General features: G+C 43.9%; 1 protein-coding gene across 4 annotated transcripts in view; it reads left to right on the top strand.

The window, feature by feature from the left end:
- The window catches only part of LOC140487167 (endothelin-converting enzyme 1-like), a 329,267-nt gene that overhangs the window by 272,217 nt on the left and 39,716 nt on the right, over positions 1 to 17,334 (top strand). For all 4 annotated transcript variants that reach the window (XM_072586786.1, XM_072586787.1, XM_072586788.1 and 1 more), the window contains 3 exons: positions 2,911 to 3,099; positions 8,341 to 8,483; positions 9,966 to 10,080. In XM_072586786.1, coding sequence (XP_072442887.1) covers positions 2,911 to 3,099; positions 8,341 to 8,483; positions 9,966 to 10,080 — 447 coding nt within the window. The remainder of the gene's footprint in view (positions 1 to 2,910; positions 3,100 to 8,340; positions 8,484 to 9,965; positions 10,081 to 17,334) is intronic.

Here is a 17,334-nt window from a genome sequence, read left to right as displayed (position 1 = left end):
CTCTTGACCTGCAATCTTCTTCCCGACCTCTCCGCCCCCCCACCCCCTCTCCGGCCTATCACCCTCACCCTCACCTCCTTCCACCTATCGTATTCCCAGCACCCCTCCCCCAAATTCCCTCCCCCACTACCCTTTATCTCAGCCCGCTTGGCACACCAGCCTCATTCCTGAAGAAGGGCTTATGCCCGAAACGTCGATTCTCCTGCTCCTCGGATGCTGCCTGGCCTGCTGTGTTTTTCCAGCACCACATTTTTCAACTCTGGTCTCCAGCATCTGCAGTCCTCACTTTCTCCTCATATCCCTCTAAACCCTTCCTGTTATGTACCCATCCGGGTGCCTTTTAAATGTTGCAGCAGCCTCGTTTTCATTTGGACCGCAGCACTATAGTGCGCATTGTATTTTTGAAAAAGTGGCTAGCTGACGTCCTGTGGCATTGCTCATGGGTGAGATGGTGTTGAGATGAGGATGAGATGGACAAAGGAGCTATGGGTATATAGTTAGGCCGTCCGTATGTGATAGGACGTGTCTGGCTTGTTTTGGCTTGGCAGTTATCCTTCTCATCAACTCACAGGAACTTTAAAGACAAGCTGCAGTTTGAATTAGAAACGATGCCGCTTCAGAAATAAACATTGCAATGTACTCGGTCAATTTACTTCTGCGATCAGCAGCTCCTTTACAATCAAGTTGACCGTTACTTCAATCCAGTCACCCTGGTTACTTGTGAAAAAGAGTTTTTAAGCATGCTAATTCAAATTTGTTTGAATTTATGGTTTGTTAAAATTGTCAAATAGTTTTAAATTGTCAGCAAGATGCATGGTGCCGATTAATGCCAACAGCTGTTTGGCGTGGCAGGAGGCACAAGTAAGTGTTGAGTACAAAATAACTCGGCAGTAAAATGGCAAATATTTCCATTTTCTTCAAGGATTATGTTGACGTTATTTATAATTATATGCAGTATTATAGTTACCTTCCCATTTTGTTAACTAAATATCTCCAAAAATTAAAGATGAATCTAAAATCTGGTGTCATGAGAGCTGATGGTTTTTATCTAAGGGAGGTCAAAGATCAGTTCTGCTACTAAATCCTAGAATTCCCACAGTGCAGAAGCAGGCCATTCATCCCATCGAATCCAAACCAACATTCCAAAGAGTATCCCACCCAATCACTGTACCCCTGCATTTCCCATGGCTAATCCACCTACCTGCCCATCTTTTGACTGTGGGGGGGAGACCCATGCAGACATTGGGAGAATGTGCAAACTCCACACAGAGAGTCGCCCAAGGCTGGAATTGAACCTGGTTCCCTGGTGCTGTGAGACAGCTGTGCTAACCACTGAGTCATTGTGCTGCCCTCAGAAAGGCTTTACTATCTCCTTATGGCTGGGACCATGATCATTAACCAGCTTGATATCAGGGCAAACATTTGAGAGTGTTTGAGCAGGAGATCCCCTGAGACTCAGTAGTTTTTCTTTAATCGCATCATGAGATGTGAGCAAGACCCACATTTGTTGCCCCTCCCTCATTGCAGTGAAAATTGAGTAGCTTTGCTGGACTACTTCAGAGGGCAGTTAGAGAGGAGCAGATTGCTGTGGGCTGGAGTCACATTTAGGAGAAAGTGAGGACTGCAGATGGTGGGGATCAAAGTCACAAAGTGTGGTGCTGGAAAAGCACAGCAGGTCAGGCAGCATCCGACGAGCAGGAGATTCGACATTTCAAGCATAAGCCCTTCATCGGGAATGACATTCCTGATGAAGGGCTTATGTCTGAAACATCGGCTTCCTGCTCCTTGGATGCTACCTTTTTGCCTCTGGAGTCACATTTGGAGCAGACAAGGTGAGGGTAGCAGATTTCCATCCTTGAAGGGCATTAGTGAATCAGATGGCTCTTCTGACAATCCTTGATAGTTTTGTGGTCACCATCACTGAGACTAGTTTAATATTCCAGCATTACTCATTAAATTTAAATTCCCTTGGGTGCCATTTCCCCGGATCATTAGGTTGCCTCTCTGGATTTGTACTTCAGTGACATTACCACTTTGTCGCTGTATTCCCATGAGATGCAGATTTGGGGGTCACTGCTTGGGCCTTCTGAGGGAGCATTGCCCACAGTGCTAAGAGACTCTGAGGCCCCCAGCCAACCTGGTCAGAGATGTCATGCGTCGCTGAAAGTGCTGCAAGGTACAGAAGTTGAAGGGACAGTGGCTATAGTGACAGGCAATGGGACAGCGGTAATGTCACTGGACTGGTGATCTTGGCAGAATGGTTCCAATCCCAGCGTGGAAACAGGTTGTTGTAAAAACACACCTAATGTCCTATAGCCAAGGTTATTTGACAACCTTACCAGCTCTAGTCTACATGGGATTCCAGAGACTCAGCAATGCCTCTGAAATGGCTGAGCAAGCCACTCAGTTAAGGGCATTAGAGGTGGGCAATAAATGTTAGTCTTGCCAACAACAACCAAATCTCATGACAGAACAACTCAAGCAAGACTCCAGCAACAATAACTCCTTGTCAGAAGCATCATGTTGTCAGGGCCACCAACGTGAGAGGTCAAACAGGTCACATGCTGAAAACCAGGAGACAAAGTTCATAGGGTATAAAAGTGACTCTTGAAGGAACTGCTCGCTGGGAACCCAGCTATCAATGCTTTATAGATTGTTACAAGGAAGCTGTGATCACCATAGCAATGTCATGCCAGGAAATTCTGTGTTTAAATCTTCAAGCCTTGTTTATGATTACCTAAAACTCTAATGCAGACCCGTTACCCCAGAATTTAAAAAAATAAAACTCAACAGCTTTTGAAAACAAAGCTGAAATTAACCAGTTTGATCAACCTTAGATTTTCATTGTATTTGACGGTGTGATCTTGTAACTGTGCTGTTAACCTCGCTGTGTTCCTGCCTTTCACCCAGATTCTCACGGCCTACTTGACTTACATGGTGGAGCTGGGAGTGCTCCTGGGTGGTGAGGAGATCTCCACGCGGGCACAGATGCAGCAGGTGCTGGACTTTGAGGGTGCCCTTGCCAACATCACTGTCCCCCAGGAAAACCGGCGCGATGAAGAGCTCATCTACAACAAGATGAGTGTGCGGAACCTGCAGGTAAACAGTGTCTGGCTGGGAAGATCCAGGTTAACCTCTGAAACTTTGTCATGGTCCAGTGGGGTAGAGTGTTGTAAATCAAGTAAGCAGAAGTAGGTACTGCAGATGCTGGAGTTTACAGTCAAGATTAGAGTGGTGCTGGAAAAGCACAGCAGGTCAGGCAGCATCCGAGGAGCAGGAAAATCGACGTTTCGGACAAAATCCCTAAGGCTCTGGCCTAAACCGTTGATTTTCCTGCTCCTTGGATGCTGCCTGACCTGCTGTGCTTCTCCAGCATCACTCTAACCTTGTCATAAACCAAGGCCTGCTCTTCCTAGACCTTAACATTGTTCTTTAAGGGACACACAGTGGCCCAACTTAGCTGACTTTCAGACCAAGTTTGTGTACTAAGTAAATAGACAAGAGCTACGAGTACAGGTCGTTCAGCTATAGTACACGTTTCATTGATGCAAATTCACTGAATCATGATTGACAAATTGAGGACAATGTTTCGAAAGCTGGAACATTTAAAATGTGTGTTGGCTGTAACACGATTACATCGCCAACACTTTAAGCGATTTTTCTATAATGCAGGGTTGCACAAGAACGCAATCATCAATGTTATAGCAATGTAACCAGATATAAACCATTGGCACATAACATTACTGACAACAGCTTTAATCCCCTTATAAACTGCTCCCCACCCCCTTACTTATATTTGGACACACACACTCACTCACTCAAACAAATAGGGAAAATAAATTATTGGTCAAAAAAAATCTGGAAAGTCAGTTCTGTGATCTTCCTGATCCCGATGCTGAGATGATCAGCCAGACCCTTGGTAATCAGTTCCCCTTCTCTTTCTGTCTCTCTGCAGCTTCCACTGGTTTGTAAGAGGTACAGAGTAACACATTCACTCTAAAAATGTCTCCAATTTATCAATTCAAATGGTACAGAAAGTGCAGGAAGGACAACTGGTTTTCTTCAAATTCAAGCTGGCTTTTTATTTTCAGCAGAGAACAGATACCTTCTGCTGGAAAGAGCAATTGCACAGTCTTGCATGTCTTTTTCACTCACTGTCTGTCTCTGCAACTTGTCCAGTTCCAACCTGCTCAGTTAGCTGAGAACCAGTCACCTTCACTTGTCAGCAACTCCTCAGATTGTGATCATCTACAGATTGCAGGAACCCATAGTCACAGAAAACAGAGTTTACAATAGATCCTGTGCTTGCTGGGTAATTGTTCAGCCATCTTTGTAAAATCCTGCTTTGAAAAGCACAGGTTTGGGAAATGGCAGGAAAATGGCATCAAGTCATGGCGCTGATTTTGAGAGTTGGTGCAGACGCAATGGGCTGAGTGACTTTCTCTATGCCGTACCTCTTTAGTGAGTAAAGAAGTCTTGTTTCACTTCTATAGAACACTGGTGAGACCGCACCTATATATTTCTGGTCCCCTTACCAATGAACAGACAGGCATACCATTGAGGGACTGCAGCAGATGTTCAGCTGACTGATTGCCGACATAAAGTTTGCACATTCTCCCCATGTCTGCGTGGGTTTCCTCCGGGTGCTCCACTTTGCTCCCACAGTCCAAAGATGTGCAGGTCAGGTGAACTGGCTGTGCTAAATTGCCCAAAGTGTTAGGTGCATTAGTCAGAGGGAACTGGGTCTGGGTGGGTTACTCTTCGGAGGGTCGATGTGGACTGGTTGAGCCGAAGGGCCTGTTTCCACACTGTAGGGAATCTAATCTAATCATAATCATAACGAGATTGCCCTATGAAAAACTTTTGAGGAGACTAGACCATTATTCTCTAAAGTTTAAGAGAATCTCATTGTGGATCCTTGATATGTGGATGTAGGGTTGGGGAAAATTATAGAGATAAAAATCCTTGATAAGTGTGTAGTTGTCAGGCAGAGAGGAAGTGGTCGAGCGAAGGAGTTGTGGTTTACGAAAGAAGTTGAATCTCTTGTCAAGAGGAAGAAGGAGGCCTATGTAAATATGAGATGTGAAGGCTCAGTTAGGGCGCTTGAGAGTTACATGTTAGCCAGGGAAGACCTAAAGAGAGAGCTAAGATGAGCCAAGAGGGGACATGAGAAGTCTTTGGTAGATAGGATCAAGGAAAACCTTAAAGCTTTCCATAGGTCTGTCAGAAATAAAAGAATGACTAGAGTAAGATTAGGGCCAGTCAAGGACAGTAGTGGGAAGTTGTGCGAGGAGTCCAAGGAGTAGGAGAGGCACAAAATGAATATTTTTCGTCAGTATTCACATTGTAAAAAGACATTGTTGTTGAGGAGAATACTGAAATACACGCAATTAGACTAGATGGGATTGAGGTTCACAAGGAGGAGGTGTTAGCAATTCTGGAAAGTGTGAAAAATAATAAGTCCCCTGGGCCTAGAATTCTCTGGTCAGCTAGGGGGGGAGATTTGGCTTTGATCTTTATGTCGTTATTGTCGACTGGAATAGTACCAGAAGACTGGAGGATAGCAAATGTTGTCCCCTTGTTCAAGAAGAGGAGAAGAGACAACCGTGGTAATTGTAGACCAGTGAGCCTTATTTCAGTTGTGGGTAAAGTGTTGAAAAGGATTATAAGAGATCGGATTTATATTCATCTAGAAAGGAATAATTTGATTAGGGATAGTCAACACGGTTTTGTGAAGGGTAGGTCATGCCTCACAAACATTGCTGTGTTCTTTGAGAAGGTGACCACATAGGTAGATGAGGATAAAGTGGCTAATGCGATGTATATGGATTGAAGTAAAGTGTTTGAAAAAAAGGTTCCCCACAGTAGGTTATTGCAGAAAATATAGAGGCATGGGATTGAGGGTGATTTAGTGGTTTGGATCAAAATTGGCTAGCTGAAAGAAGTCAGAGTGTGTGGTTAATGGGAAATGTTCATCCTGGAGTTCAGTTACTAGAGGTGTACCAGAATAATCTGTTTTGGGACCACTGCTGTTTGTCATTTTTATAAATGATCTGGAAGAAGGTGTAGAACGATGGGTTAATAAATTTGTGGATGACACTAAGGTTGGTAGAGTTGTAGATAGTGCTGAAGGGTGTTGCAGGTTACTAAGGGACATAAATCAGCTGCAGAGCTGGGCTAAGAGGTGGCAAATGGCATTTAATGTGAAAAGTGTGAGGTGATTCACTTTGGAAGGACCAACAGGAACAAAGAGTACTGGGCTAATGGTAAGATTCTTGGTAGTGTGGATGAGCAGAGAGATCTCGGTGTCCATGTACATAGATCCCTGAAAGTTGCCACCCAGGTTGATAGGGTTGTTAAGAAGGCGTACAGTGTGTTAGCTTATATTGGTAGAGGGATTGAGTTTCAGAGCCATGAGGTCATGCTGCAGCTGTATAAAACTCTGGTGTGGCTGTACTTGGAGTACGGTGTACAGTTCTGGTCACCGCATTATAGGAAGGATGGGGAAGCATTGGAAAGGGTGCAGAGGAGATTTACCAAAATATTGCCTGGTCTGAAGGGAAGGTCTTACGAAGAAAGGCTGAGGGACTAGAGGCTGTTTTTGTTAGAGAGAAGAACTTTGAGAGGTGACTTAATAGAGGCATACAAGATGATCAGAGGATTAGATAGGGTGGACAGGGAGAGCCTTTTTCCTCGGATGGTGAGGGTTAACATGAGGGGACATAGCTTTAAATTGTGGAGTGATAGTTATAGGACAGATGTCAGAGGTAGTTTCTTTAATCAGAGTAGTAAGGACGTGGAATGCCCTGTCTGCAACAGTCATAGACTCATCAATTTTAAGGGCATTTGAATGGTCATTGGATAAACATATGGATGATAATGGAATGGTATAGGTTAGTTGGACTTCAGATGCATTTCACAGGTCGGCGCAATATCGAGGGCCGAAGGGCCTGTACTGTGCTGTAATGTTCTAGGTTCTACGTTCTATGGACCTTCTGCACTAGAGGCAGGGTCACTACCACTGCACCGCATAACCTTTCTTGCACCAGAGCAATTTATTAACAGTGAATATCTACACGTTTGGGGTAGATGTGCATAATAAGGTCTTAAAGTATACACAACAGATTCCTTTGTATTTTGGAACTTGTCTTAGCCACAGAGGATTCAGAAGTAGTTGCACAGACTTTCAGCTTCTTGTTAGTGGTTGAAGTACCTTGAACAGCAGGTTCAGCTGGAATATTAGCCATGGCCATGACATGACCTTGCTGGAGTGAGGTTATGTAAAGGGATTCACAATGTCGTTCCTCTGAACTGAGCCATCTCCATTTGCCAAAGGGTCAAAATACTAACAAACGACAATTTTATCCAATAGAATCATTGACCAGCTAAAGGTTTAACAGTATAGAATTTAGAATTAGAATTGGGATTTTATTAAAGTATAGGAGTATAGTGAAAAGTGTACAATGGTGCCAGCACAGCCTGCCATCTTAAGTGCAACGTACCAAGTTACAAATCATAGTTACGAAAATAGATAAGATACAAAAATAGAGAAATAAAAAAAATACTAACGTTTGACCCACATGTTCTCATTGTAAGTGGAAAGCTCCGTATGGTCAATACATGAAAATGTGCTTCACGTTTCCATTGACTTCACAAACAGCCCCCACATTCAATAACTCAGTGTGTACAGTGATCAAAGAACACATTCTGATCTTCCCCTTCCCATTTTACCAGCAGATGCACAAAATGGTTCAAGTTCACAACAGTATCCATGAATCCATTTATTTAAGTCATAAGAAATTCAATTAGCCACATGCAGCTAGCATTTGATTACAATGATCGAGTCTGCACACAGTCAGTGTTAGAGATATGACAAACAAGGAAATTTCCAGCTGCTTAATTCCATCTTGTCTTTCGATCCTCCTGGATCTTATTGAAAAAGTAACAAAAATATTCTGAAAAACAATAAAACCCAGATGATGCTTCTTCTTGAGCTATAGTCTGACCCTCTCGAAGTGAAAGGGACAAATATTTTCCCTCCCCCAACCTCCATATCCAATCACTTCCACACAGTCTCAATTGGAACATGCCACCGGGTGAAGTTTAGAAAGAATTTGCTTCTGAAATAGCTATTGAGTGGAGAGTTTAATTTCTTTGGATTTTGAATCGTCCTTTAGCACAGCTCACTTACTAACTGATAAATATTAGTGTCCTGCTTATTCATGGTGCCGTTTCTGAATTCAGAGTCCAATGTTTACACTACTTACTCAGTCTAGAACATTTTTGTCTTCTCCCTGTGCCCTATTTTCCTGTAGTAAGATTCTCTTTGCTTTTTTCCAGGCGTTAGCTCCTGTTATTGATTGGCTGCCATTGCTTTCTGCCATCTTCTATCCAGTCGAGTTGAATGACTCTGAGCCTGTGGTTGTATACGCAAAGGAATATCTACAGAAGGTCTCTGACCTTATAAACTCCACCGATAAATGGTCAGAATTCATCCCTTGCTGTCTTTCTTTCATTTTGTTATCTCGTGACGGGTATGTCATAGAAAGTTGACGCTGAGATTGGATCTCGCTCTTAGTGCCCTGCCTGAGAGGTTCCCGTTTTGGGTCAACTTAAAGGGACCAGACCATCACAAGGGGCAAATCAAGCCTTTATATTGTTTGCAACTGGGCTTGCACTAACAAAGACCCACAAACCTTGAGAATTTCCATCTCAAAAATTGTGAAAGTAGCATATTTATAAACCATCTGTCAAGTCCTCTAGGAAAGTCTCGGATAACTTCACTAACTGTGAATTACCTCAAAGTGAGGCAAAGGTGGCCACCATTTTGTCTCATTCAGGCTCCCATCAGCAGCATCTGGACTTAAGGTTTCTAAGGAGCGATTATCAAATTAGACCTCTATTCTGTAGCATTTAGGAGGTTAAGAGGTGATCTGATTGAAGTCTTCAAGACATGGAAAGAAAACCACAGGGGAAATAAAGATAAACTATTTCCACTGGTTGGGGATTCTAAGGGGCATAGTCTGAGAATTAGGGCCAGAGTGTTCAGGAGAGATGTTAGGAAGCACTTCTATACACAAAAGGTGTTGGAGATTTGGAACTCTCTTCCACAAACAGCAGTGGTTGCTGAATCAGTTGTTAATTGTAAATCCAAAAGAGTGATTTTTTTCCGAAGCTGAATTATATAGGGGAATAGGTCAAAGACAGATATGTGGAGTTAGGCTTCAGATTAGCCATGATCTTCTTGAATGTCATAACAGCTTAAGGGGCTGAATGGCCTATTCCTGTTCTTATGTAGGAGTGAGGGTATACCAGTGGAGGTACTGGTTAAAGCACTCGCCCACCAGAATCAGTGTTGCCCTGGCATCTGGAACCTCCACTTGTACCATTGCCTCTCAGTTTAATGTCAGATCCAAAGGGGACTGTCTCTAATGATGCAGCACACTGCTTACACAGAGAGGGAGGGCAGGCTGGCATTGTCGAGTCACCCTGGTGTTCTGTAGCTGAACCTTTACCCCCACCCTATGCTCCCTACCCAACCCCTCCCAAAAACTCCAGCCTGCCAATGGAGGCCACCTCCCAGTATAAAAACCCCATTCCCACAAACTCCTCTTCCAGGCATCAGCAGGACAATGTCAGTTCACTACCTTCACCTGGCCCTTGAGAAGCTTGGTTGGCCATTAAGCCTGCAGGAGGAATGGCACCTGCTCCAGGATGGTGATTGGAGGGTGGGACAGAGCTTGGGAGCTGCATGCAGATCTATCTGCAACCATTCTAGTGGCTGCCAACCCACTGATGCCACTGGGAGATTGATGCCCACCATGATGTTGGCATGTCCTCCCCTGTATCACCCTGACAACCAATCAACCAAGTAGCCCTCTTACTATGCTCCCAGCTACGCCTTGCTCCGATCTCAGTTTGTGTCATTGAAGCACTGAAGGTGTTTCTTATGTTGCTGCTTCCAGCATTCTCAACAACTACATGATATGGAACGTTGTGAAGAAAACTGCCTACAATCTGGATCATCGCTTCCAGGAAGCTGAGGAGAAACTCATAATGGCCATGTCGGGAATGAAAAAGGTGAGTGAAAGACTTTCAAAGTCCCTCGGTCAGTGAGATGGTGAGCAGACCTACATTCCCTCAGATTTAGAAGAATGAGAGCTGACCTCTTGTAATTCCTGAAATTCTCACAGGACTTGATAGAGGGTAGGTGCTGGGAAGGATATATCCCACCGGGCTGAGGTGGGGCAACAGTCTCAGGATAAGGGGGCAGCCATTTTGAGCTGAGATGAGGAGAACTTCACACAAAATGGTTGTAAACTCCTTATCCCAGGGGATTATGGATGCTGGAGAGTTTTCAAGATGGGAATCATTTTCTCATCCTGGGGATGTGGGCGTCATTGGCAAGACCAATGCCTATTGCCCATCCCTAACTGCCCTGGATTCACTTTTTACAGGTAATGAAAATTGATAGATATGTGCATATTGCTGCAGGATGGAGTTGAGGGAAAAGCAAACTGTTCCAATACTTTTGTTTAATGCAAATCATAGACAGAACGCAGTGTAATGGCTGTCCACTAATAATCGCATAAGTGACTGTTTAAAATTGTAATGCCATAGATCCGAGTCATTCCACGTTTGGTTCAATCCAGGAGACATTTGGATCCATTCCTGTTTATCTTTACATCCTCATGAATAAATTGAGTCAGTGAAGCTCAATGAGAGGACATTGATCCTGATAGCTTGACATTCGTGTCGAGCTGTGGGGTTTGAGCAGTGATAGTTCAAAAGAAGCTTCCGAATTTGATCACACATTTTATACCCAGATTAGGCATAAAAACATTCGTGGCAGCAAGCAACCATCTAACTAGAAACTTCCAGAGGTTTGTTAGGCAAGCAGCTATCTAAAAGGCAGCTGGTTGTAAACTCCTGAAGACCTTCACTACTCTGTCCAGTACAAGCATCAAGGCTTTCCCAGTACTGTTCCATGTTAGTTTAAAGTCTGTTTCATAAAATCTTATCAATCCTATTTAAGCTGCATGCTTTATTCAAACAGAATGCTAGTTACATCTTGCTATGAAAGTGATGTAAGGGAATGAAGCCACAGCAATTCCTGTGATTATCTTTTATTTAATGTGCATAGGAAGTGTCGAAATTCTTATTTTTGACTCCCTACATGAATCTTCAACATTAACATAAAAAGAGTGATGGAAAATTAACAGATTCTTGAATATTGGACAATGAGCCTTTGACCTGGTGAAGGACAGAGTAGTGAGGACCTTGAGGTGTCTAAAAGCAGCCTGTTTTAGATAATTGCCTGACCGACAACCTTCTGGAAGTTTCAACTCAGGTGGTTGGTTTGCTGCCGCTGATATTTCCGTTAGATTTAGGGACCTTGTTACCAAGCAGTGAAAGAATTCCCACAGACGTGTTAGGATCTACCAGAACCATGCTCTATTCTCCACTTGCTCTCTGAGCGAACAACAGGTGCAGATCGGGGTTGAGGTGGGGGGTCACTTAATCGGGTGCAGGGTTTCACCCTGCTGCCAGGGCTCAAAAGGGGGCACCAGCCAGAAGAGGGCAGGGATAAGAGGAGGAAGTGGTTGCAGCAGGGTTTGGGAAAGGATAAGGAGGGTTACAAAAGGTCTGGGGGTGGGAGAGGGATGCTGCAAATGTTGTGGAGGGAGGGTTGGAGCAATAAGAACAGTTTTAAACCTGTCAGAAAATATAGTTACTCTGCTAACTGGGATCCAATTCCTTGAAAATGGAATCTCTAGTTTAGGACTGCATAAATTCAGGAATCACTGTACTTGGATGTAGTGAATCTAACTATAATGAATGCCATGTCAATTCTTAAATTCAAATCTGAGTGTGAGATCTGAGATGTAGTAAATATGGTTGTAACTGTCTTGTTAAATTATCCCAGCTGTGTGGTGCCAATACATCAGCAGTGACTGTTCTGGTGTGTGGAAGGTGTTTTTAGTGTTATGGATGTTCATATGTAGACATGCATCAGATATTTTAGAAAAAGACTCCTGTTAATTTACGTCTGTTATCTTGTGCCAATTTAAAAACTATGGTGTCTAGGATTTACTGTCTTCCTTGTGTTATGACTTTAAGATTATAGGAGAGCAGATGATTATTGAGGGGGCTGCGAAACGATTCTAATCCTTGTGTGTGACTCCAAATATGTCTCACTATAAATACAAAAGACATCACTACATGACCTCATCACTGTGAGAATGAAAAAGTAGCCCCCAAAATTTAAAAAGTTGCCCTCAACAAAATCTCAGACTAGCCGTCAATAAAGACAAACTATGTTCACTCCTGATCTTGTCTCTCTCTCTCTCTCTCTCTCTCTCTCTCAATCAAAAGCTCTGGGTCCAAGTCCCCTTCCATGACTTGATGCCTGAGAAAGGTATATTGAGATTACAGCCAAACAGGAAGATTATCAATCTGCGATCCTTCCTACACACAACACAGGCAGCACGTTTAAGAGTGGGAGAGATTCCTGCTCACCCATGTGGAAGGAGTATTGCAGTCTCAACCATTACTATCCATAGCTTGAGTATGTAACAGTGCAAGTTGCCACTGCACCTATGTGTCACACCACCACATGGACTCAACATATGGAAACAGGGCATACACCAATATCTTCAGAAATTCATTCAGATGTCACTGTCTGGTGTTGCTCATCCCGAGAGGCCCCTGAGAATGTGATGGTGAGCTGTGTATTTTAACTGCTGCAGTCCTGGGGCTGTAGGTACCATGCTGTTAGGAAGTTCCAGGATTTTTACCTGGCAACACTGAAGGAAGAGTGATATATTTCCAAGTCAGGATGGTGCGTGGTTTGGAGGGGAACCTGCAGGGGATGGTGTTCCCATGTATCTGCTGCCCTTGTCCTTCTAGATAGAAAAGGGCTATGAGTTTGGAAGGCGCTTTTGGAGGAATGTTAATGAGTGACTGCACAGAAGATAGCTTCAGTGAAAGCTTTATTTCATTTAGCCCCACTCCATGTAATTCACCCCAGTGGTTACTAGCTCCCTGTGTTGATTATGTTTTCTAATCCAATATCCATTAATTTGTGGTAAAAACAATGACTGCAGATGCTGGAAACCAGATTCTGGATTAGTGGTGCTGGAAGAGCACAGTCCCTAACATCTTATCTCATTCCATGAGGCTCAGGAATTAGAGTCATGGAGTTATGCAGCACGGAAATAGATCCTTTGGTCCAACCAGTCCACATCATCCCAAACTAAACTCATCCCGTCTGACTGTGTTTAGCACATATCCTTCAAAATCTTTCCTATTCATGAAATTATCCAAATGTCTTTTAAACATTGTAGCTATACCCACATCTACTACTTGCTCTGGCAGTTCATTCCATACATAAACCACTCTCTATGTAAAACATTGACCCTCATGTCCTTTTTAGATCTACTCCTCTCACCTTAAAGATATGCCCCCCAACTTTTGAACTCCCCCACCCTAGGGAAAAGAACCTTGCTGTTCACCCTACCTGTGCCCCTCATGATTTTTTTAAACCTCGACAATAGCTCACTCTCATTCTTCCAGGTGCAACTCCTGCAGCGGCCACTGGCTCTGGTGGTGCTGCTGAGCTGCCAGTCCTCGGTTGGATGCTGTTGGGAGCAAGGGGCTGGCCTTAATAGGAATGGCCATTGTTAATGGGCTGCCACTGATCGGATGTGGTGTGAGTTCCGGGATTTAGGTTTGTCATGTGGCAATGCTCTATGGGCGTGGTTCAAATCCCACTACAGCTGCTGATGGAATTTGAATACAATGAAGCCTTGGTGATGGCAACCGTGGCGACTATCATGGCCGAAAATCCCATCGGGTTCGGTTCACTAATCAGGAAGGAAATCTGCCACCCTTGTCCATCTGGTCTACATGTGACTGCAGACCCACAGACTCTGAAATTGAACAGCAGTTCAAGGGCAATTGGGGACGGTAGCCAGCCACACCCATATGCCAGGAAGAGCATAAGTCCCACTGGCAATCAGAGCAAGGTTGGCCCATCCCCATCTCTCAGACCTTTTCACCGGGGCTCCCAAAACCAGCACTTAATTATCAGCTCAAATTTCAGAGGTATGACTTTTCAAATTCAGATTTGTTCCTTGTATGTTCAGCAGATGAGGGGTTAATGCAGCCTGCCTGCACAGTTGCAATAAGCAATTAAAAATAATTTGCAGGCTGTATCAGAGGGTTAATTGCAGAGAGCACGACTCAGCTTTAACTTGAAAGCGAGAACGAAATAACATGCGGTAATTATTTGGAGGAGAAGTCTGAAATCACAGGAACCAGCCTCTCCTACTATCAGATCCTGCTGACGTGATGACCTCTGCCCTGTGAATTAAAGACACATGGATAACGCTTCTGTAACAACACAGGGTCAGGAAGCTGAGGCAGCCTGACATGTGGTATTCACTTTGTGTCCATGCTCATAAATAATCATTCAGTCCTGCCTGTCACCAGCCAACACCACTTCATAAAAATCTGATCAAATGAATATATAGCTTTTACAAAATAAAAACCTGATTACTGAGTTTCAGCAAGATATTCAAGTCTTTAGATGCTGTTGCTTCTCTGGTGATATGCGTGCGGCGTTTTGATTCTAGCTCCTGCAATCCTTGCCAACATTAGAATGGTCGGAGGGAGTGGCTGAGCAAAGACAGTCGAATCGTTGTGAAAGACGCACTATTTATCCTGTCAGGCTCTGCACCGTTTGAATGGTTCAGGCTCTTTCATCTCCCTTACTCGATTACAAGCCCCGATTATCCAGATTCCAGTGTCGTACCAAGTGATCTCCCTCAGGCCAGCAGTTGCAACGTGGTTGATTTGTGCAAAATGAAATTAATTGTTCCAAATCCGAAAAATAGAGTGGGAATCTCTCCATGATTCTGAACAACATATGGTGAGACCACATCTGGAACACTGTGTACAAGGTCTGGACCCCATCTTAAAAAGAAAGGCCTAACTGTGTTAGAAATAATTAAAAGAAGGTTCATTGGACTGATTCCTGGGGTGAAGGGTCTACAGTTTGTGGTAGAGTCGTAGAGATATAAAGCATGGAAACAGACCCTTCGGTCCAACCCGTCCATGCCGACCAGATATCCCAACCCAATCTAGTCCCACCTACCAGCACCCAGCCCATACTGAAAGACTGGAGAGACTTGGCCTGTATCCACTGCAGTTCAGAAGAAGTGATCCTAATAAATCAGATAAAAATCCTAAGGGAACTGGACCTGATTGATGTTGGGAGGATGTTCCTCTTGTAGACTAGAACTGGGGGACATGGTTTTAGAAGAAGAGGTCATGCCTTTTAGAGAGGAGGAAAAGATTTTTTTTCTTGAGTCTGTAGCATTCTCTATCCCATAAACTTGGTGGTACAGGACACTGCACAAGGTTATCTCAGATTACAAAGGCATCTTGATCAATTGGGCCAATGGACCAAGGAGTGACAGATAGATAAATACGATGTGTTGCATTTTGGCAAAATGAACAAGGGCAGGACTAATGCAGTTAACAGGGTGGTGTTGTCAAACAGAGACACCTAGGGGTTCAGGTACACAGTTTCTTGAAAGTTGCATCACAAGTAGTTAAGAAGCCATTTAGCATGCTCGGCGTCATTGCTCTGACTTCATTGAGTATAGGAGTTAGGACATCATGTTGCAGTTGTACAGGATGTTGGTGAGGCCACTTTTGGAGTACTATGTATAGCTCTGGCCCTGCTGTAAGAAAGATATTACTAAATTAGAGAGGGTTCAAAAACATTGACCAGGATGTTGCTGGGAATGGAGGGTTTGAGTTATAAGGATTGGCTGGGACTTTTTCACTAGAGTGTAGGAGGTTGAGGGGTGACCTAATAAAGGTTTATAAAATCATGAGGGGCATAGGTAAAGTGAATAGCAAAGGTCTTTTCCCTAGGGTGGGGAAGTTCAAAACTAGGGAGCATATTTTTTAAGGTGAGAGGAGAAAGGTTTTAAAGGGACCTGAAGGGCAACTTTTTCCACACAGAGGGTGGCTTGTACATGGAATGAACTGCCAGACGAAGTGGTAGATTTAGGTACAGTTACACATTTGGACAGGTATATGAATAGGAAAAGTTTAAGAGAGATGTGGGTCAAACACAGGCGGGTGGGACTAGTTCAGTTTGGGAAACTAACTCGGTTGGACGAGTTGATCTAAAGCCTGTATTCTATGACTCTGTGAGATCTGGATGATTGAATGTCTTCAAGGTTGAGTGAGACAGCTTTTTGGGAGACAAGGGAGTCCGGGATTATGGGGAACAAACAGGAATGAGACTGCAGCAAGATCAGTCATGACCTTATCGAACAGCAGAGCAGGATCAAAGGGCAGAATGGTCTCCTACTCCTAAATCCTATGTAATAATGCAGCTACAGGAAGTGAAAGGCCAACTATGACAGTAAATAAGAAGCCCCATCTCAGTTGGAAGGTTGGCGGACGTTGTTTCTGTTATGTCAGAACATTACTTAGAGGTGAGGATGAATGTATTCACTTTACCCAGCAACTTTGGATCAATATATCCCACACACCTTTAATTCCAAGATTGACCAGGGACTCACTAAATGTTTAATGGTTACAGTGAGAACAAGAACTCTGTTGCTAATTTTGTGAAAAATAATGTTTTAACATTGGATTTGAAAGCACTGTGAACAAAGAGTATAGAATCCCTACAATTCAGATAGAGGTCATTCAGCCCATCACATCTGCACTAACCCTCCGAAGAGCATCCACCTAGACCCACTCCCCTACTCTGTCGTCCTAATCCCGCATTCCCCATGGCCAATCCACCTAGCCTGCACATCTCTGGACACTATGGGCAATTTAGCATGGTCAATTTATGGCAAATTTAGCATGAACAATTTAGCATGGTCAATTTAGCATGGCCAATTCAACTTTGGGAGGAAACCCACCCCGACACAGGGAGAAGATGGAAACTGCCAGAGAAGGTTGCCCGAGGGTGGAATTGAACACGGTGGAGCTGTGAGGTAGCAGTGCTAGCCACTGAGCCACCGTGCTGCCCAGCATAATGCCAGCCTCTTGATAAATTCTTAAAAGTCGTTGTCAAATTCAAACTTAGTGTTTCACTAGGGTCAATAGCGAGCCCAGCACGTGATGGGTCTGCACTGTGTGAATGGAACCAATTGCCAGCAGTTTCCTTGGGTATGACAAGCAGGCCACACTGACCACAACTGAGGTGGGCATTATTTAGCTTCTTTGCCCTTTGAGAGAAAGGAATTTGCATTTCCAACACAAGAGACAGGCACCGCCATTGGATATGGTTGCCAGGAT

This window comes from Chiloscyllium punctatum, chromosome 16 (genome assembly GCF_047496795.1).
Source record: "Chiloscyllium punctatum isolate Juve2018m chromosome 16, sChiPun1.3, whole genome shotgun sequence".
NCBI lineage: Eukaryota > Metazoa > Chordata > Chondrichthyes > Orectolobiformes > Hemiscylliidae > Chiloscyllium > Chiloscyllium punctatum.
Note: the sequence above shows the minus strand (reverse complement) of the source record. Positions and strands in the feature narration are given on the sequence as shown.